Raw genomic sequence first — 21,668 nt, 5'->3', positions numbered from 1 at the left:
ATTCGCCCCTTTTCAAGTAGCCATGTTTTGCTCAAACTGGGCAGGGATGGATGCCCCAGTGATAGACGGAGGGTCCCAGTTGCATGACCAACGTTGTCGTTTGCTTGTGTGTTTTCTTGACAATGAAGAAATCCTGCGGTCGGCACCAGGAAGTGACACTTGTCTGGACAGAGAAGCTGGTAGCAAGGAGAAGCCTTTGAACTTCCTCCGCAGACGCCATGGGTCTTAGGGGCAGGCCCTTTAGTGGGAAAACAACTTGAATCCAAGTGGGATGGGCAGGCAGGTGAGTGCGGAGGGTCTGTCTGCCTGTCTGTCCGTCCGTCCATCCATCCATCCATCCACCTATCTATCACTTTATCTCTTTTTCTCTCCCATCTATATCATCCATCCATCCATCATCTTTCTTTTATCTATTCTAATATCTATCTATCCATCCATCCATCCATCCATCTATCTTTTTCTATTATCTTCCCTCAGATTCAAAGCTATTCCTCAATCTTCTGAAGCATTCCTATATCTCTATCAGTACTCAGGGTGTGTTTTTTTTTAAAAAAAGACAAATTTAGGACTTTCTCTTTAAAGACATTAACAAAGTTGAGGATCCGGTGATAAAAAGAAAGGCCTATATAAGTCTTTGATAAAACTTCCAGGGAAGGGGGGGGGGAGAGATTTTACTTCATGAAGATTTGCTGGAAGTAGTGACTTAAACTTAATGGATTTTCCCATGCTTGATATATGAAATTGAAAGAAAGGTTAACCCAACATTTGAAAATGTAATTTTTAAAAATGGCTGTCTGTCTATCTATCTATTTATCTATCTATCTATCTCTATATCTATCTATCTATCTATCTATATATATATATATAGATATAGATATATATATATATATATACACACACACATATATATATATATATATATATATTTCTGCTATCTCTGTCTATCATCTATTCTGTTTATCATCTAATCTATCTATCTTCTCTATCTATCTAACTATCTATCTAATCCATCCATCCATCCATCCTTTTTTCTATCTATCTATCTATACATACATACATCCTTCTCTCTCTCTCTCCTTTATCCCTCTGGGGGGGGCAGGCAGAGGAGGAGGAGGGAAGAAGAATCCCCCCACCCCGGAGAGAAGCCTGCAGCCCTGCTCTCCTTAGCATCCCCCCCTCCCGCCCTGAGAAAAGCCTCCGAGCCCAGCTTCGCCTCCTCTCTCTCTCCCTCTTTTGCAAGCCCAACGAAGGGGAGGCGTGGTGTGGCCAAGGCGGGGTGGCGCGTCTCGCTTCCCGGGGAAGTGCGAGTCGGCGGAGCGATCGGGCCGGAGGGGAGGAGGACGAGCAGCCTCGGAGGAGGAGAACCCGGGAGGAGCATGAAAGCCAACGGCCGGCCAAGGCGATGGCCAGAGAGCCGCTTGACCGCTTAACCTCCGGGCCGGGCTAAGCGGACTTCCCGGGGCCGAATGCGGCTCTGGAGCATCCAGGATGAGCAGCGGCGGCGGTACTACCGGGAGCAGCGGCGGCAGCGGCGAAGTGGTTTGCTCCGGCTGGCTCCGCAAATCGCCTCCGGAGAAGAAGTTGAGGAGATACGTAAGTCTGGGGATTTGGGGGCGGTGGGTGGGCGAGGATGGAGGGGGGGAGGTTCCACTAGGAGCGGGAGGGAAGAAGGATGGAGGGGGGTCAGATCTAGGGAAGCCCCCCGCCCGCTTTCTCTCGCCTCCCCCCCCCCGATTGCCTAGATCTGACCCCCCCCCATCATCCCTTTTAGGCTTCTTCCCCATTTATTCTTAACCCCGACCCCCGAAGTCCAGGCCGGCCAAAGGAGGGGGAGGGAAGCCCAGCCGGACCCTCCCCCGGTTCCCCCGAGGAGCCGCCTCCCTCCAGGCCAGGGGGGGTTGGGGGGAGGCGGGAGAGCAGGTGCATCCCCCTCCCCGCGCTTCCATGGACAGGGGGACTCGGCTTGCAAGGAGAGCAGAGGGCTGGGGGGGCTCGCTCTCCGGGCAAACGGGCGGCGGATAGGACGGACCCCCTCCCCCGCCCTTTCCCGGCTCAGGCGCTGCAGGGTGGAGCTGCTGGAGGCCGCGGGAGGGGGGGCATTGGGGAGAGGAGCGCCGCCGCCGCGTCCTGGGCGGAGCGGGGCTCTCTGGCCGTTCCCGGGGGAGCGTTGAGGGGGGGGGAGCCGGGCCGGCTGCTGCTGCTGCTGCTACAGGTGGTGGCGGCGGCGGCGGCGGCAACGGCGGCGTTGTTTGGGTTGGAAGGGGGCTTGGCTTGGCTTTGAGGCAGAGCGCCCCCTAGCGGCGCCGGTGAGAAACGCGGATGTTCGCCTCCCCCCCTCCCCCCCCACCACCACTCCAAGGCCGCCTTGCGGGAACCCGGGATCGCGTTCCCACGACCGAGAGTTGGATCGCGTTCCCAGGATCCCGAGCTGGAGCGAGTTCCCCGGGTCTCGACTTGACTCGCGTTCCCACGACCTGGATCGCTTTCGCACGAGCGCGACCTTGGATCGAGGTCCCTGCATCGCGTGACCTGAATTGGGTTCCCAGGATCGCGAGCTGGATCGGGTTCCCAGGAAGTCGACTTGGATTGCGTTCCCACGACCGGGACCTGGTTCGGGTTTCACAGGATCGCGAGCTGGATCGGGTTCCCAGGAAGTCGACTTAGATCGCGTTCCCACGACCGCAACAGGGTGCGGGTTCCCAGGATCTCGAGCTGGGTTGGGGTTCCGACGACCGCGACCTGGATCGGGTTCATAGGATCGCGACCTGAATCAGGTTCCCAGGATCTCGAACTGGATCGAGTTCCCAGGATTTCGCATTCTCACGACCGTGACCTGGATCGCGTTCCCAAGAACTCGAGCTGGATCGAGTTCCCAAGATCTCGACTTGGATCGCGTTCTCACGACCTGGGTCGCGTTTCCAGGATCGCGGTCTGGATCGCTTTCCCACAACCGCGATCTGGGTCAGGTTTACAGGATCTCGACTTGGATCGCTTTCCCAAGATTTCGACCTGAACCGGGTTCCCACGACCGCGCGGGTCTTCCGGGCTGGAGCCGCGCCGCCGCCTGCGCGCTCCGGGCCGGGTCGAGCCGAGCTGGGCGCTGCCGCCGCCCGCATCGGATGGCTGGGCGGAGCGCGCGGGGCTGGAGCGGCTCCCCTGGGCGGGCGGGCGCGCCGTGCACCTGCCTCGAGGCGGGACGCGCGTCGGAGCCGCCGCCTGATTGCTGGCGCTTTCGCTCCCCGCCGGGTTGGCGGGCGGGCGGCTGAAGTTCTTGTTTAACCGCCGCGGAGTTGGCTTGGCCAGGGTGGAAGAGGCCGCGCCTGGCTGGGCGGCGTTGGGCAGGCTCCCACGCAGAGGGCAACAGCGCTCGGACTTGGACGCCGCTTCCTAAGGGCTTTTGCTGCCCCCTTGCCCCCCCCCAACACACACACACACACACACTGTGGGTCCTCATTTGACCCCCCTGGGAAGGATAGAAGGCTGAGTTGACCTTGAGCAGGTCAGGGAGTAGGGAGTTACTGCATTCTAACCACTGTGCCATCTTCCTCCCTCCCTCCCTCCCTCCCACCCTTCCTTCCTTCACTTGCTTCATTAGTCCATTATCCATACTTACTTACTTACTTCCATCCATCCATCCTCCCTCCCTTTCATCCTCCTTTCCTTCCTTTTATCCTTCCCTCCCTCCCTCCCTTTGTTTCATTAGTCCATTTTCCTTCCTTCCTTCCTTCCTTCCTTCCTTCCATCCTCTCTCCCTCCCTTTCATCCTTCCTTCCTTTTATCCTTCCCTGTTCCTCCCTCCCTTCTTCCCTCCCTCCCTCCTTTCTTTGCTTCATTAGTCCATTTTCCTTCTTTCCATCCATCCTTCCTTTCTCCCTCCATTTACCTTCCTTCCTTCCTCCCTCCATTTTCATTCCTTTGTTTCTTCCTCCTTTTCCTCCTTTCCTTGGTTTCTTCCTTCATTTTCTTTCTTTCCTTCCTTTTATCCTTTCCCCTTCCTTCCTTCCTCCCTCCCTCCCTCCATTTTCCTTCCTTCCTTCCTCCTTTTCCTTCTTTCCTTGGTTTCTTCATTCATTTTCTTTCTTTCCTTCCTTTTATCCTTTCCCCTTCCTTCCTTCCTTCCTCTCTCCATTTTCCTTCCTTCCTTCCTTCCTCCTTTTCCTTCTTTCCTTGGTTTCTTCATTCATTTTCTTTCTTTCCTTCCTTTTATCCTTTCCCCTTCCTTCCTTCCTCTCTCCATTTTCCTTCATTTCTTCCTCCTTTTCCTTCTTTCCTTGGTTTCTTCATTCATTTTCTTTCTCTTTCCTTCCTTCCTTCCTTCCCAATAGCCCTTACATTTATATACTGCTTCAAGGAGTTTTACAGCCCTCTCTAAGCAGTTTGCAGAATCAGCTTCTTGCCCCCAACAATCTAGGTCCTCATTTGACCCACCTGGGAAGGATGGAATGACTAGAAGACCTCAAAGGTCCCTTTTGACTCTATTATTCGGCTATTCTGCAAGGAAAGGTTTTGCCCTTTTGGATAGGTGGCTGTGATCGGAACCCCTTTGGCCTCCATCCGGTTCCCACCTCCGTTGCCGTAACTCATAAAATGAAATCCATAAAATTCCATATAAATTTGCCATCGGCTCAAAAAAGGGAGTGATAAAAAATGACATCTCTTTGGAGTTGAGCCCAGAAACGAAACCTTGTGGTTTTGACAAGAGAGAAGTGATTTCTCATGACGGGGAATTGTTATATTTTCAGTCCCGTCTACAACTCTGGCATTTCCTGGTGGTCTCCGCTCCTTTCTGTTGAGGGGACATACCTTCTCTTTCAGCGTGGCATCAGCTGGACCCTGTTCCCAGTTCAACTCCCCCCCACATACATCCCCAGAGAATGCATGTCAGTGGGAATTTGTCCAGGAATATATATATAAAGTATATATATATATTTATATATATTTAATTTGTAAATTCAGCAAAAACATGTGATACATACAGAATATATTTTGTCGGCTATGACTGAATTAACTGCCTTGGAAATGGCCCTGGGTTGTACCACATGATTCTTGACAAATGTCTCTTTTTCTTTTATGTGCACAATCTGTGTGTCCGTCCAATCACACTTGGCCAAGAAAGAATTCTATTTTATTCTAAATATACCAGGGTGATTCAACAAAAAAAACATGTAACCTTTCCCTGGTACAGAGCTGAAGGGAAGGATACTGTAGCCTAGAGGTTAATAGAAACATAGAAACATATAAGTCTGACTGCAGAAAAAGACCTCATGGTCCATCTAGTCTGCCCTTATACTATTTTCTGTATTTTATCTTAGGATGGATCTATGTTTATCCCAGGCATGTTTAAATTCAGTTACTGTGGATTTATCTACCACGTCTGCTGGAAGTTTGTTCCAAGGATCTACTACTCTTTCAGTAAAATAATATTTTCTCATGTTGCTTTTGATCTTTCCCCCAACTAACTTCAGATTGTGTCCCCTTGTTCTTGTGTTCACTTTCCTATTAAAAACACTTCCCTCCTGGACCTTATTTAACCCTTTAACATATTTAAATGTTTCGATCATGTCCCCCATTTCCCTTCTGTCCTCTATATAGTCTGGACTGGAGGACAGAAGGAAAAGAGGGGACATGATCGAAACATACTGTGCCTTACAAGGCAAAGGTTGCAAGTTCAAGTCCCAGTGAGGGTGTGGCTAGCTGATGAGGCCAGAACGAGGCCGAAATCGATCTATCCTAGTCTCCCTTGGTTTTCAAATTCAGCAAAAACATGTCACATATATATATATAGGTTTTCATGGATTTTCTCGGGTATATGTATGTAGATTGTTCAGAGTTCGGGTTTTACCCCGTGTAATGCATAGATACTCAAAATATTACATGGGGTAAAACCCGAACTGAGAACAATATATATATGTGCATGCTGTCCTTCTCAAGGCGACTCAGGTAGTCCTCGACTTACAACCATTCACTTAGAAGTTACAATGTGTTTTGTGACCATTTTCACACTTATAACCGATGTAGAAGCCCAAGCGTCATATGATCAAACTTCAGACATTTGGCAAATTGACTCATGACTGTTGCAATTCTGGGAATTAACAGAGTTGGAAGGGACCTTGGAGGTCTTCTAGTCCAACCCCCGGCTTAGGCAGGTGACCGTACACTACTTCAGACAGGTGGTTATCCAACATCTTCTTAAAAACTTCCAGTGTTGGAGCATTCACAACGTCTGGAGGCAAGCTGTTCCACGGATTAACTGTTCTAACTGTCAGGAAATGTCTCCTTGGTTCTAAGTTGCTTCTGTCCTTGTTTAGTTTCCACCCATTGCTTCTTGTCCTACCCTCAGGTGCTTTGGAGAATAGGTTGACTCCTTCTTCTTTGTGTCAACCCTTGAGATATTGGAAGACTGCTATCATTCATTCATTCATTCATTTATTCATTCATTCATTCATTCATTCATTCATTTATTGGATTTATATGCCGTCCCTCTCCGGAGATTCGGAGCGGCTAACAGCAATAATAAAACAGTGTACAATAGTAATCTAATACTAAAAACGATTAAAAACCCATTAATATAAAAACCAGACATACATACATACATACCATGCATAGAATTGTAAAGGCCTAGGGGGAAAGAGGATCTCAATTCCCCCATGCCTGACGGCAGAGGTGGGTCTTAAGTAGCTTACGAAAGGCAAGGAGGGTGGGGGTAACTCTAATCTTTGGGGGGAGTTGGTTCCAGAGGGCCGGGGCCACCACAGAGAAGTCTCTTCCCCTGGGTCCCGCCAGGCAACATTGTTTGGTTGACGGGACCCGGAGAAGACCCACTCTGTGGGACCTAACTGGTCGCTGGGATTCGTGCCGCAGAAGGCGGTCCCTGAGATAATCTTGTCCGGTGCCATGAACGGCTTTAAAGGTCATAACCAACACTTTGAATTGTGATCGGAAACTGATCGGCAACCAATGTCTCCCCTGGTCCTTCTTTTCACCAAACCAGACATACGCAGCAAGCGAAATAATAAATTCAGAACTAATTTCACACGAATAACCTTCCCGTGCAGGTCTATTCACACAATTGCAGTCAAAAGGAAGGTGGACAGACTTTTGCAGCGTCAATGAGGTATCGTGAATCAGCAAAACTCTTTGACTCTGGCACATTCTGGCCACATTCTCCTGCCAGGAGGTGATGGATGTGGCTTGGCCACAATTAGTCAGAACGCATCGATGTCGGGAACTGTTCCTAATAGCTAGCGCAGTGTTTCCCAGCCTTGGCAACTTGAAGATATCTGGACTTCAACTCCCAGAATTCCCCAGCCAAGGTTGAGAAACACTGTTATAGAGGAGATACTCATAGTAAAATATATCTAAGGAAGAATAGAAGAGAAGATATAGGAATAAAACATATTTATTTGTTTATTTATTTATTAGATTTGTATGCCGCCCCTCTCCGCAGACTCGGGGCGGCTAACAACGGCAATAAACAGCATGTAACAAATCTAATGTTTAAAATAATTTAAAAACCCTTATTAAAACCAAACATACACACACACAAACATACCATGCATAAATTGTATAGGCTTAGGGGGAAAAGGGTAGTTCAGTTCCCCCATGCCTGACGACAGAGGTGGGTTTTGAGGAGCTTACGAAAGGCAAGGAGGGTGGAGGCAATTCTGATCTCCAGGGAGAGCTGGTTCCAGAGGGTCAGGGCCACCACAGAGAAGGCTTTTCTCCTGGGTCCCACCAGACGACGTTGTTTAGTTGACGGGACCCGGAGGAAACCGACTCTGTGGGACCTAACCGGTCGCTGGGATTCGTGCGGCAGAAGGCGGTCCTGGAGGTATTCTGGTCCGATGCCATGAAGGGCTTTATAGGTCATAACCAACACTTTGAATTGTGACCGGAAACTGATCGGCAACCAATGCAGACTGCGGAGTGTTGGTGTAACATGGGCATATTTAGGAAAGCCCATGATTGCCCTCGCAGCTGCATTCTGCACAATCTGAAGTTTCCGAACACTTTTCAAAGGTCGCCCCATGTAGAGAGGGTTACAGTAGTCGAGCCTCGAGGTGATGAAAGAATAGAAGAAGAGATATAGGAATAGAAGAAGGGGGATAAAACCTTCTTCAGATATATTAGTGATAGGAAGAAGAAAAACTGCAGCATCACAAAGCTTAGTACCGGGAATAATACATGCATTAATGGGAATAAGGAGATCGCTGACCATTTCAATAGCTACTTCTGTTCAGTTTTCTCAAAGGACACCTTACAAAATAATACTATAGAGGGATATAGCATTGCTTCCAGCTGTACGGATTCAGCTCCAGTGATCTTAGAAGCCGATGTCTTAGAAGAACTTGAAAGATTAAAGATAAATAAGGCAATGGGTCCAGATGGCATCCATCCCAGAGTTCTTAAAGAACTCAGATCTGTCATTGCTACCCCCCTGACTGATTTGTTTAACCAATCCCTGTTAACAGGAGATGTTCCTGAGGATTGGAGAATGGCCAGTGTTGTGCCTATCCACAAGAAGGGCAGTAGAGAAGAAGCTGGAAACTACAGGCCAGTTAGCTTGACATCAGTTGTAGTTAAAATGATGGAGACTCTACTCAAAAAGAGGATAAATCAGCATCTAAAAAACAATAACTTATTGGACCCAAATCAGCATGGCTTTACTGAAGGCAAATCGTGTCAGACTAATCTCATTGAGTTCTTTGACTATGTCACAAAGGTGTTGGATCAAGGTGGTGCCGTGGATATTGCCTATCTGGACTTCAGCAAAGCCTTTGATACGGTTCCACATAAAGAGCTGATAGATAAATTAGTGAAGATTGGACTTAATCCCTGGATAGTTCAGTGGATTTCAAGCTGGCTGAAGCATAGACATCAGAGAGTTATTGTTAATGGCGAGTATTCTGAGCAGAGACAGGTTACAAGCGGTGTGCCACAAGGGTCTGTTCTGGGTCCTATTCTTTTTAATATGTTTGTGAGTAACATAGGGGAAGGTTTGGTAGGGAAGGTTTGCCTATTTGCCGATGACTCTAAAGTGTGCAATAGGGTTGATATTCCTGGAGGGGTCTGTAATATGGTAAATGATTTAGCGTTACTAGATAAATGGTCAAAGCAATGGAAACTGCAGTTTAATGTTTCCAAATGTAAAATAATGCACTTGGGGAAAAGGAATCCTAAATCTGAGTATTGCATTGGCAATTCTGTGTTAGCAAAAACTTCAGAAGAGAAGGATTTAGGGGTAGTGATTTCTGACAGTCTCAAAATGGGTGAGCAGTGTGGTCGGGCGGTAGGAAAGGCAAGTAGGATGCTTGGCTGCATAGCTAGAGGTATAACAAGCAGGAAGAGGGAGATTGTGATCCCCTTATATAGAGCGCTGGTGAGACCACATTTGGAGTACTGTGTTCAGTTCTGGAGACCTCACCTACAAAAAGATATTGACAAAATTGAACGGGTCCAAAGACGGGCTACAAGAATGGTGGAAGGTCTGAAGTATAAAACGTATCAGGAAAGACTTAATGAACTCAATCTGTATAGTCTGGAAGACAGAAGGAAAAGGGGGGACATGATCGAAACATTTAAATATGTTAAAGGGTTAAATAGGGTTCAGGAGGGAAGTGTTTTTAACAGGAAAGTGAACACAAGAACAAGGGGACACAATCTGAAGTTAGTTGGGGGAAAGATCAAAGGCAACATGAGAAAGTATTATTTTACTGAAAGAGTAGTAGATCCTTGGAACAAACTTCCAGCAGACGTGGTTGGTAAATCCACAGTAACCGGATTTAAACATGCCTGGGATAAACATATATCCATTGTAAGATAAAATACAGGAAATAGTAAAAGGGCAGACTAGATGGACCATGGGGTCTTTTTCTGCCGTCAGTCTTCTATGTTTCTATGTTTCTATGTGTAGGAGATATAGGAGAGCAATAGGACAGGGGACGGAATGTACTCTAGTGCACTTGTAGTCACCCCTTACTGACCTCTTAGGAATCTGGATAGGTCAACCATGGATAATCTAAGGTTAAAGTGCTGGGGATGACACTATGGAGTCCGGTAATGAGTTCCACGCTTCGACAACTCGATTAATAAAGTTGTATTTTTTACAGTCAAGTTTGGAGCGGTTAATATTAAGCTTATATCTGTTGTGTGCTCTTGTGTTGTTGTGGTTGAAGCTGAGGTAGTCTTTGACAGGCAGGACGTTGCAGCATATGATCTTGTGGGCAATACTTAGATCATGTTTGAGGCGTCTTAGGTTAAAGTTTTTGGGGTTTGGGGAAGAAACCCCGGAGTCGGGTAGTACATTCCAAGCAATGATCACTTTATTGCTGAAGTCGTATTTTCTACTGTATTTTATTAAACGGGTCGCAGTCATCCACAACGAAGAGTTGAAAACAGTCAGTTGGTGATCTACTTAATATGGACACCTGTTGTATCTTGCTTGTAGCTCTAGCAGATCCAGCAGAATCCTTGTCACACTTACCCACTGACACACTTAACTCTTCCCCAGTCTGTTTACGTTTTGTTAAGTGGGTCACCGTGGAGCTAAATGTGCTGTTTTAAAAACTACGAGAGCTTTGGAGAAGTTTTGATTCTGATGGATTTCAGGGCGTAAGCGTGCAGGCAGTCGCGTAAAATTGCATGAGGTTGCAAATGTTTGCAAAGAGCCTCATCCTTCAGTTATGTGGATTTCCACACCCAAGATTCCCAGCGGTGGGATTTGAAATCTTCCAAACATCGGAGGGACCGTGTAGGGAAGGACGGGCTAATGTTATCTCAAGAATGCAAGAATGTAAGTCTTTATTTAGAGTGCATTTTTCAAGCTTGGCAAGACAAATTAGTTGCTGAGACGGGGTTATAGAATGGAATGGAATGGAATTAGAATAGAATAGAATAGAATAGTTTATTAGATTTGTATGCCGCCCCTCTCCGAAGACTCGGGGCGGCTCAGAGCATAGCAGTAATACAATACATTACAAATCTAACAATAAAAAATTAGATCCATTAAAAGACATTAATAACATAATAAAACCCCTAGATATGCAGTCACACACATTCAACCTAATCTATCATGCAGTAAGGCCAAAAATATAATAAAAAGGGGGAAAGATGGTAATTATCCCCACGCCTGGCGACAAAAGTGGGTCTTAGGCATTTATTTATTTATTTATTTATTACTTAGATTTGTATGCCGCCCCTCTCCGAGGACTCGGGGCGGCTCACAACACGCATGTTACGGAAGGCGAGGAGGGTGGGGGCTATTTGAATCTCTGGAGGGAGTTGATATCAGAGGGCCGGGGCCACCACAGAGAAGGCTCTTCCCCTGGGTGCCGCCAGCCGACATTGTTTGGTCGATAGGACCCGGAGAAGGCCAACTCTGTGGGACCTAATGGGCTGCTGGGATTCGTGCGGCAGGAGGCGGTCTCGGAGATATTCTGGTCCGATGCCAGAATAGAATAGAATAGAATAGAAAATATGGAATGGGAGAGTATAGGGAGTAAAGTATAGAGTAGAATAGAATAGGGGAGGAGAAGAGAAGAGGAAATGGAAGAGGAGGAGGAGGAAGAAGAAGAAGAGGAGGAGGAGGAAGAAGAAATTTCCCAGGAAATTTGAGAGCGGCACGAAGGCCCGGCCATTCCCCCTGGGTTTCTCTCTCTGGCGCAGTGTATGGGAGGCAGCCTCGCGCCGGGTGTATGGGAGGCGCATGCAGCTCCTCGCTGCCTCAGAGTCCCTCTCTTTCTTTCTTTTTAAGCCATAAAGTTTTGGATTTTTTTGATTCCCCTCCCCTCACCTTCTTCCTTCACCAGCGACTGTCCTCCTCTTCTTCCTCCTCCTCCTCCCACCCAAATTCCGAGCTTTTATTTCTTTCCTAATTGGTTTGCACACATTATTTTCCTTTTACATTGATTCCTATGGGAAAAATTGCTTCTTTTTACAAACTTTTCTACTTAAGAACCTGGTCAGGGAACGAATTAAGTTCTTAAGTAGAGGGACCACTGTATATTTTTAACAGAAGAAGGAGAAAGACAATATTTTATAGCGCCTCCCGTCCCTGGTGGTTACCTTTCCCTGGGTGTTGAAACAGCACAGCTGACGGTTGTGTAAATATTTTGCCAAAGATGGATTTATAGGGAGGCGTGGTGGGCCTTTCTTTTCGACACCCACTCAAAATTAAAAGTGTCATAGATTTGCGTGAGTGAGCTTTCTCGAAGGAGCAGCCCCCATGGCCGAGTCTGTTTTTCAAGAGATGGTTGAGCGAGTGAGATCACAATATTTAAATTTCCCTGATGATATTTTTTCCCACTGCTTAACTTAGCAGCTTAACGTATTAGTAGCCTGTTTGCAGAGACCTATTAGTAAATATTTTGGCGAAAGACAGGAAGGAGTGACCATTGTCCTCACTTGTGCAGGTCACAACCTTTGGAGCGTGTGGTGTATTTTTATTTTACCCAGCCGTTATTACTATATAAGTAACTCAAGGGGGCAAATATATTAGTCCTCGGTTTAGGACAGTTCATTTAGTGACTGTTCCCAGTTCCAATGGGATAGGAAAAAGTGACTTAGAAACACAGAAACATAGAAGACTGACGGCAGAAAAAGACCCCATGGTCCATCTGGTCTGCCCTTATACTATTTCCTGTATTTTATCTTACAATGGATATATGTTTATCCCAGGCATGTTTAAATTCAGTGACTGTGGATTTAACAACCACGTCAGCTGGAAGTTTGTTCCAAGTTTGTTCCACTTATGACCGTTTTTCGTATGGATGACTGTTGTAGCATCATCACGATTATATGATCAAAATTCAGATGCAGGCGGCTGACCCATACTTACGACAGGTTGCAGTGTCCTGGGGTCATGGGATCACATTTTGTGAACTTTTATCAAGTGAAATCCAGGGGCGAAATCCAGGCTCAATTAATAACATAGAAACATAGAAGTCAGAACTGATGAAGCTTCCTGGGTGAGAAGTGAAACATAGAAACATAGAAGATCGACGGCAGAAAAAGACCTCAAGGTCCATCTGGTCTGCCCTTATACTATTTCCTGTATTTTATCATACAATGGATATATGTTTATCCCAGGCATGTTTAAATTCAGTTACTGTGGATTTACCAACCACGTCTGCTGGAAATTTGTTCCAAGCATCTACTACTCTTTCGGTAAAATAATATTTTCTCATGTTGCTTTTGATCTTTCCCCCAACTAACTTCAGATTGTGCCCCCTTGTTCTTGTGTTCACTTTCCTATTAAAAACACTTCCCTCCTGAACCTTATTTAACCCTTTAACATATTTAAATGTTTCGATCATGTCCCCCCTTTTCCTTCTGTCCTCCAGACTATACAGATTGAGTTCATGAAGTCTTGCCCTAGCTTAACAACTTCAGTAATCCACTTAACAACAGTGGCAAAGAAAAGTCATAAAATGGGGTAAAGCTCGGAAGCTTCACTTAACGACAGAAATGGAGGGCTCCACTGATGTGGTCACAAGTCGAGGACCCCTCCATACAAGTTTAATGTTCGACTCACAGCTGGTTACTTAAATGACCGTTCAGACCTATGACGGACTCAGAAGGTTTGAGTGAATTTTAAAAATAACACAGACAGGATATAAAATAAAACAAATATTTTAAAAAGTGGGACATCGCCCCGATTCAAAGTTCCAATGTCTCTCCTGCCTCCAGGCAGGGGTTCCTATTTATTTATTTTTATTTATTATTTATTTATGTATTGGTCAAACAATTATAGGGTGGTAATTTGTACAAATAAAACATTAGATAAGTAATGATAAAAAGTAACAAAAGAAGACAATAGGACAGGGACGGTAGGCACAGTGGTGCGCTTATGCACGCCCCTTACAGACCTCTTAGAAAGGGGGAGAGGTCAATTGTAGATAGTCTAAGGTTAAAAGTTTTGGGGTTAGGAGTAGAAACCACAGAGTCAGGTAGCGTATCCCAGGCGTTGATCACTCTATTGCTGAAGTCGTACTTTTTGCAGTCTAGTTTGGAGCGCTGGTTATGACCTATAAAGCCCTTCATGGCATCGGACCAGAATATCTCCGGGACCGCCTTCTGCCGCACGAATCCCAGCAACTGGTTAGGTCCCACAGAGTTGGCCTTCTCTGGGTCCCGTCGACTAAGCAATGTCATTTGGCGGGACCCAGGAGAAGAGCCTTCTCTGTGGTGGCCCCGACCCTCTGGAACCAGCTCCCCCCAGATATCAGAGTTGCCCCCACCCTCCTTGCCTTTTGCAAGCTCCTTAAAACCCACATCTGTCGTCAGGCATGGGGGAATTGAAATTTCCCTTTCCCCTAGGCTTATAGAATTTATACATGGTATGCTTGTATGTATGAGTGGTTCTTTAAATTGGGGGTTTTTAGATTATTTTTAATATTAGATTTGTTTACATTGTCTTTTTATATTGTTGTTAGCCGCCCCGAGTCTTCGGAGAGGGGCGGCATACAAATCTAATAAATACAAATACAAATGCTTGACATTTAGCTGAAATCTATTTCGTGCTTGTGTGTTGTTGCGGTTGAAGGTGAAGTAGTCGCTAACAGGTAGGCCCTTTTGGCGTATGATTTTATGAACTATAGTTGAAGGTTAAAGTCTAAGAAAGACATTTCTGAGAAGAAATGTGTGCAAATTTTGTTCGAATTTCTTGTAAAAAATGTTTGTAAAAATTTCTTGAAATTGCAAAGCAGTAATTTACTGCTGCTACCCGTGCATTCTGGGTGAACGGCGGGCCCACACACACATCTGAGCGAGGGGATGCGCGTAGGCAAAAAAATAGCCGAAATCTCACGCACGCATCCTCTCGTGAGATTTTGCTTCCTAAAGTTAAAGTTAAAGTTAAACACGATTTTAGTATTGCCCACAAGATCATATGCTGCAATGTCCTACCGGTCAATGACTACTTCAGCTTCAGCCGCAACAACACAAGAGCACGCAACAGATTCAAACTTAATATGAACTGCTCCAAACTTGACTGTAAAAAATATGATTTCAACAATCGACTTATCGAAGCGTGGAACTCATTACCGGACTCAATTGTGTCAACCCCTAACCCCCAACACTTATCCCATAGACTCTCCACGATTGACCTCTCCAGGTTCCTAAGAGGCCAGTAAGGGGTGTGCATAAATGCACTGGTGTGCCTTTCGTCCCCTGTCCAATTGTCTTTCCTTTATCTCACTTATCATATATATTTTCTTCCTTTCATATATCCTCTCCTCTAAGTTCACTTTCACCCTCTTTTACATTATCACATGTCTATTTTTCTTCTGATGTATTTGTGTATTGGACAAATGAATAAATAAATAAATAAAATATATTGATCGTGATTTATCACTTGTTGCTTCAGACCTTCTGCGCCGGAGTCAAATTCCTTGTGTCTCCAATCAGTCCCAGTTTCCAAGGGTCCGAATTTTGATTGTGTGATCATGGGGATGCTCAAACAGTCCTAAGCCTAAAAAACGGTTGTAAGTCACTGTTTTCAGGGTCCTTGTAACTTTTAAACTCTCACTAAATGAAAGGTTGTAACTTCAGGACTATCTGTAATTTGTCCAAGGATTTTACACATTTTTAAGCTCGTTTGGCTGAAAGGACAGGCAATATGTTTCCACGTCGTAAAGTGACAGTAACGGCAACCAGAGAGCAATTTGGATTTTATTCCGTTCCTGATTAAATGCTTCCCGTTTCCCAAAGATACGATTTGCTCCATGTCGTTGAATTTTAATTGCGTGATTAACTCTACACCAGGGTAGACACTGCTGGTATTTGCGGACATCAAAAATAACTATCGTATCGTAACTCTTAATTTATAAGGTCTGCCTTTTCCCCGCTTTTTTTCAGCCTTCAGTAGATGGGTGTCAACAGACTCAAACTCAACCTGGATAAGACGGAGTGTCTGTGGGTTTTGCCTCCCAAGGACATTTCCATCTATCCGTCCATCACCCGGGGGAGGGAATTATTGACCCCCTCAGAGAGGGTCCGCAACTTGGGCGTCCTCCTCGATCCACAGCTCACATTAGAGAACCATCTTTCAGCTGTGGCGAGGGGGGCGTTTGCCCAGGTTCGCCTGGTGCACCAGTTGCGGCCCTATTTGGACCGGGAGTCACTGCTCACAGTCACTCATGCCCACATCACCTCGAGGTTCGACTACTGTAACGCTCTCTACATGGGGCTACCTTTGAAAAGTGTTCGGAAACTTCCGATCATGCAGAATGCAGCTGTGAGAGCAATCATGGGCTTCCCCAGGTATGCCCATGTTACACCAATACTCCGCAGTCTGCATTGGTTGCCAATCAATTTCTGGTCACAATTCAAAGTGTTGGTTATGACCTATAAAGCCCTTCATGGCATTGGACCAGAATATCTCCGAGACCGCCTTCTGCTGCACGAATCCCAGCGACCAATTAGGTCCCACAGAGTTGGCCTTCTCTGGGTCCCGTCGACTAAACAATGTCATTTGGCGGGACCCAGAGGAAGAGCCTTCTCTGTGGTGGCCGTGACCCTTTGGAACCAACTCCCCCCCAGATATCAGAGTTGCCCCCACCCTCCTTGCCTTTCGTAAGCTCCATAAAACCCACCTCTGTCGTCAGGCATGGGGGAATTGAGACTTTCCCTGTATGGTATGCTAGTATGCTAGTATGAATGATTGGTTTCTAAATTGGGGTTTTAAGTTAACTTAAATATTAGATTTGTTTACATTGTATTACTGTTGTTGTGAGCCGCCCCGAGTCTGCGGAGAGGGGCGGCATACAAATCTGATTAATAATAATAATAATAATAATAATAATAATAATAATAATAATAATAGTAATAATAATAATAATAATAATAATCTCATTCTTGGCGTTTATATTTCCCCTAAAAAAAAAATCATGTGGATTTTTTTCTAAAAAATCCCAAAAGTTCCCACTCCCGCAAGAATCACAACTTTTTCAACTCAAGTTTTAAAAAGAATTAAAATTATCTTATACAAAAAGATACGGTTAGAATGAGAGGCGCAGCTGACATTTTCCTACATTCTTGCTTTATTTTTTTAAAAAAAAAATCTTTCAAAACATGTTTCGGAGTGGCTTCTTGGCACAGACTTCGTATTGTGCATCCCAACGGCAGGAAGTCAGCAAGGGGAAAAAAAATACCAGGGTTTGTTTTGCATCCTCTCGTACATTACGCTATAGTTTTATTTTTCAGCTTCTGTCCGCCCTGGTTCCTCCTTCGTACTTCTGTCTAGCGCATGGAGCATCAAATTTGAATTTCCAATTGGATTAATTTTTTTTAAAAAAAAAACACACCAAGAAGCCCGCATTGTTTCACAGGTTAACAGGATGTCAGGGTTAACAGCTGCATTATATCCGCTTATTTTTCCCTCCCTGCCCCTCTCCAGAGCTAAATCCTCCCACTCAAGAGGGCCTAAACTTTGCATCTGGTACAACATCTGGAATGGATGCCCACGCTTCTTGTCAGCCACACCAGTGTTGTTATTAACAGCTTGCAAGCTGGAAAGATGCTTTGACATTACATTGCGAGCCATCGGGAGCGGCTTTTTAAAAAACAGCCGGGATCAAAAATGCACATGGGGCCAAAATACGCATTGAATTGGATGGAAGGAACAAATTCCGTGAAATTCACTAGAGGTAGCTGCTAAAATAGGACGGAATAAGATAGTGTTTCTCACACTTGGCTGCTTGAAGAATGGAATGGAGTGGAGTGGAATAGAATAGAATGGAATGGAATAGAATGGAATAGAGTTCTTTATTGGCCGAGTGTGATTGTCTTTGGTGCATAGGCTCTCAGTGTACATTAAAAAAAATACATTTGTCAAGAATCATGGCATACAAATCTAATAAATAATAATGATAATAATAATGATAATAATAATAATAATAATAATAATAATAATAATATAACACTTAATGATTGTCATAGGGGTCAAATAAGCAATGAGCAATAAGCAATATTAATAAAAATCTTAAGGATACAAGCAAAAAGTTAGAGTCATACTGTCATAAGTGGGAGGAAATGGGTGGTGGGAATGATGAGAAAAAACTAGTAGTAATAGCAGTGCAGACTTAATAAATAGTTTGACAGTGTTGAGGGGATTATTTCTTTAGCAGAGTGATGGTGTTCGGTGAAAAACTGTTCTTGTGTCTAGTTGTCTTGGTGTGCAGGGTTCTGCAGCGACATTTTAGAATAGAATAGAGTAGAATTATTTCTTGGCCAAGTGTGATTGGACACACAAGGAATTTGTCTTGGTGCAGATGCTCTCAGCGTACATAAAAGAAAATATACATTTGTCAACAATCATCTGGTACAACACTTAATGATTGTCATAGGGGTCAAATAAGCAATGAGGAAACAATCAATATTAATAAAAAATCTTAGGATATAAGCAACAAGTTACAGTCATACAGTCAACATGGGAGGAAATGGGTGATAGGAATGATGAGAAAAACTAGTAGAATAGAAGTGCAGATTTAGTAGAAAGTCTGACAGTGTTGAGGGAATTTGGTGCAGATGTTCTCAGTGTACATAAAAAGAAAATATACATTTGTCAAGAATCATGTGGTACAACACATAATGACTATAGGGGTCAAATAAGCAATGAGGAAACACTCAATATTAATAAAAATCTTAAGGATACAAGCAACAAGTTAGAGCCATACCGTCATAAGTGGGAGGAGATGGGTGATGGGAACAATGAGAAAAAATTAGTAGTAGTAGTAGTGGTAGTAGTGCAGACTTAGTAAAATGTTTGACAGTGTTGAGGGGATTATTTGATTAGAAGAGTCCTCGGAGAGGGGCGGCACAAAGTCCAATAAATGGATGGATAGATAGATAGGGAAAGATAGAAAGATAGAGAGAGAGAGAGAGAGAGAGATAAATAGAATAGAATAAGATAGATAGATAGATAGATAGATAGATAGATAGATAGATAGATAGATAGATAGATAGATAGATAGATAGATAGATAACACATCCTAGATCTGAATGACTGAGATATTCTCATTGAATTCTTTGTTCTGTAACTTCCGGCCCCAATTGTGGTCATAAGTGAAGGACAATCCGTCGATCATTCTCCCTCCCGCACTTTGCAGCGTTTTGCAAAGAGTCACGATCAGCAGACAATTATCATTGTCGCCTCTTCCTTTCTCCTTCTCACTCCACCGAGCAGGCGTGAAAATGGCTTTCTCGTCGGGAGGAACAAGTCATAATTTGCTGGGACTAGGGAAGAGGGATGATAGCTTGTCACCCTGAGGCAGATGACCCAGAAAAGCTTGGGGCAGTCGCGTGGAATTCTTGCCCACTCTGCAAACACGATTTTCCCCAGCCAAGGCAATCGGTTTTGGAAACTTGATTTGTGAAGCATAAATTGGCCATTCCAAAGATGCTTTGTTGTAATAGCAAACTGAACACAAGAACAAGGGCCCCCAATTGGAGGTTAGCTGGGGGGAAAGATCAGAAGCAATGTGAGAAAATATTATTTGACTGAAAGAGTAGTAGGTGCTTGAAACAAACTTCCAGCAGAGGTGGTTGGTCAATCCACAGTAACTGAATTTAAACATGCCTGGGATAAACATAGATCCATCCTAAGATAAAATACAGGAAATAGCACAAGGGCAGATCAGAGGGACCATGAGGTCTTTTTCTACCATCAATCTTCTATGTTTCTAAATAAATAAAGCATATGTGCAGGTGGTCATGGGTGCGAATGCTTGGTGCATTCGTGAACTGGTAGGGAGGCTAAGTGAAAACCATTCTTGGACGCAAAGATTATTTGCAATCTTCTGCCTAAGATGCCACCGTCTTCGTTTTAGCTTTTAATTCTATTTATTCTTCTGCCGTTGAGGGAGAGTCGCTTCCCGCACCAAGAAATAATATTCCCTCTGCCCTCCGATCGATAAAGGCATTTGACGGGGGTTACTTGGGGAAAAAGGAGGGAGGCAGAATGACGGTGTTAATTTGCCTGCTGGTTTATTTTTTTTCTATGTACATCTGTGAGCGCCTCCCTGTAAACTTGAGTTTGGCTCCCAAGGGCCTTCCAGAGATTGCCACCGACTTGCAATCTTTGAAGAAGAGAGAAAGAATTAAGAAGAGGTTGAATATTCAAAGGAGGACTCTTCTGTACAATGTCATAAAACCAGTAGTGGGTTTCAATATATGTATGTACTGTATGTATGTATGTATGTATGTGTATATGTATGTGTATATATGTTTTCGTAGATTTTAAAGAAGTATATACACACGATACATAAATATGTATGTATGTATCATATGTATATATATGTATACACCCACAGTGGTACCTCTACCTAAGAACGCCTCTACTTAAGAACTTTTCTAGAGAAGAACCAGGTGTTCAAGATTTTTTTGCCTCTTCTCAAGAACCATTTTCCACTTGCAAACACATGCCTCCAAAACTGTAACCAGAAAAGACGGGGAAAAGCCTCCGTGGGGCCTCTCTAGGAATCTCCTGGGAGGAAACAGGGCCGGAAAAGGTGGGGAGAGGCCTCCGTGGGGCCTCTCTAGGAATCTCCTGGGAGGAAACAGGGCCGGAAAAGGCGGGGAGAGGCCTCCGTGGGGCCTCTCTAGGAATCTCCTGGGAGGAAACAGGGCCGGAAAAGGCAGGGAGAGGCCTCCGTGGGGCCTCTCTAGGAATCTCCTGGGAGGAAACAGGGCCGGAAAAGCGGGATTGTTCCTGTGTTCACTTTCCTATTAAAAACACTTCCCTCCTGATCTTTACTTAATCCTTTAACATATTTCAATGTTTCAATCATGTCTCCCCTTTCCCTTCCGTCCTCCAGACTATACAGATTGAGTTCATGAAGTCTTTCCTGATAAGTCTTTGGACATGTTCAATTTTGTCAATATCTTTTTGTAGGGGAGGCCTCCAGAACTGAACATAGTATTCCAAATATATCAATATCAACACTTGAACAGTGTGCCCCTGGGTATAATTCATTTAAATACAAATATTATTAATAATAATAATAATAATAATAATAATAATAACAACAACAACAACATTTGTTACATTAATCAAACTGATATTATCCTAGTATTATAATGTGGCAGACGTATGTAACACACCTTCCTCCTCCTCCTCCTCCTTCTTTCCCCCAAAACAATCACCCTGTGAGGTAGACTGGGCTGAGGACATTATTATTATTATTATTATTATTATTATTATTATTATTATTATTATTATTATGTCAATACAACACAGCAAACGAGATCACTATACTGGATTTCATATTTTATCACCAGTCGGGTGCTTCCCTAGCACCTAGGACTGCGTGATGTAGCAGCAAATTACATGTGCTGATCCCAGTATAGCGGCCTTTTGCAATTGACAGATGGAGATTTTGTCAATTCCGATGGTTTTCAAATGTCCGCTGAGATCCTTTGGCACTGCGCCCACTGTGCCAAGGACCACTGGGACCACTTTCACTGGCTTATGCCAGAGTCGTTGCAGCTCGATTTTCAGATCTTCGTATTTCACTAATTTCTCTAGCTGCTTCTCCTGTATTCTGCTGTCTCCTGGGATTGCGATGTCGATGATCCATACTTTCTTTTTCTCCACGATCACAATCTCTGGTGTGTTATGCTTCAGAATTCGGTCAGTCTGAAGTCGGAAGTCCCACAGTAGTTTTGCTTGC

General features: G+C 44.7%; 1 protein-coding gene across 2 annotated transcripts in view; it reads left to right on the top strand.

The window, feature by feature from the left end:
- Positions 1-1,186: 1,186 nt before the first annotated feature.
- GAB2 (GRB2 associated binding protein 2) overlaps positions 1,187-21,668 on the top strand; it is a 156,081-nt gene continuing 135,599 nt past the window's right edge. The window contains exon 1 of one of the 2 annotated variants that reach the window (XM_070749527.1): positions 1,187-1,593. In XM_070749527.1, coding sequence (XP_070605628.1) covers positions 1,489-1,593 — 105 coding nt within the window. In that variant the 5' untranslated portion in view covers positions 1,187-1,488. The remainder of the gene's footprint in view (positions 1,594-21,668) is intronic. The other variant, XM_070749528.1, reaches the window with a different exon arrangement.

Source organism: Erythrolamprus reginae, chromosome 4, assembly GCF_031021105.1.
Source record: "Erythrolamprus reginae isolate rEryReg1 chromosome 4, rEryReg1.hap1, whole genome shotgun sequence".
NCBI lineage: Eukaryota > Metazoa > Chordata > Lepidosauria > Squamata > Dipsadidae > Erythrolamprus > Erythrolamprus reginae.
Note: the sequence above shows the minus strand (reverse complement) of the source record. Positions and strands in the feature narration are given on the sequence as shown.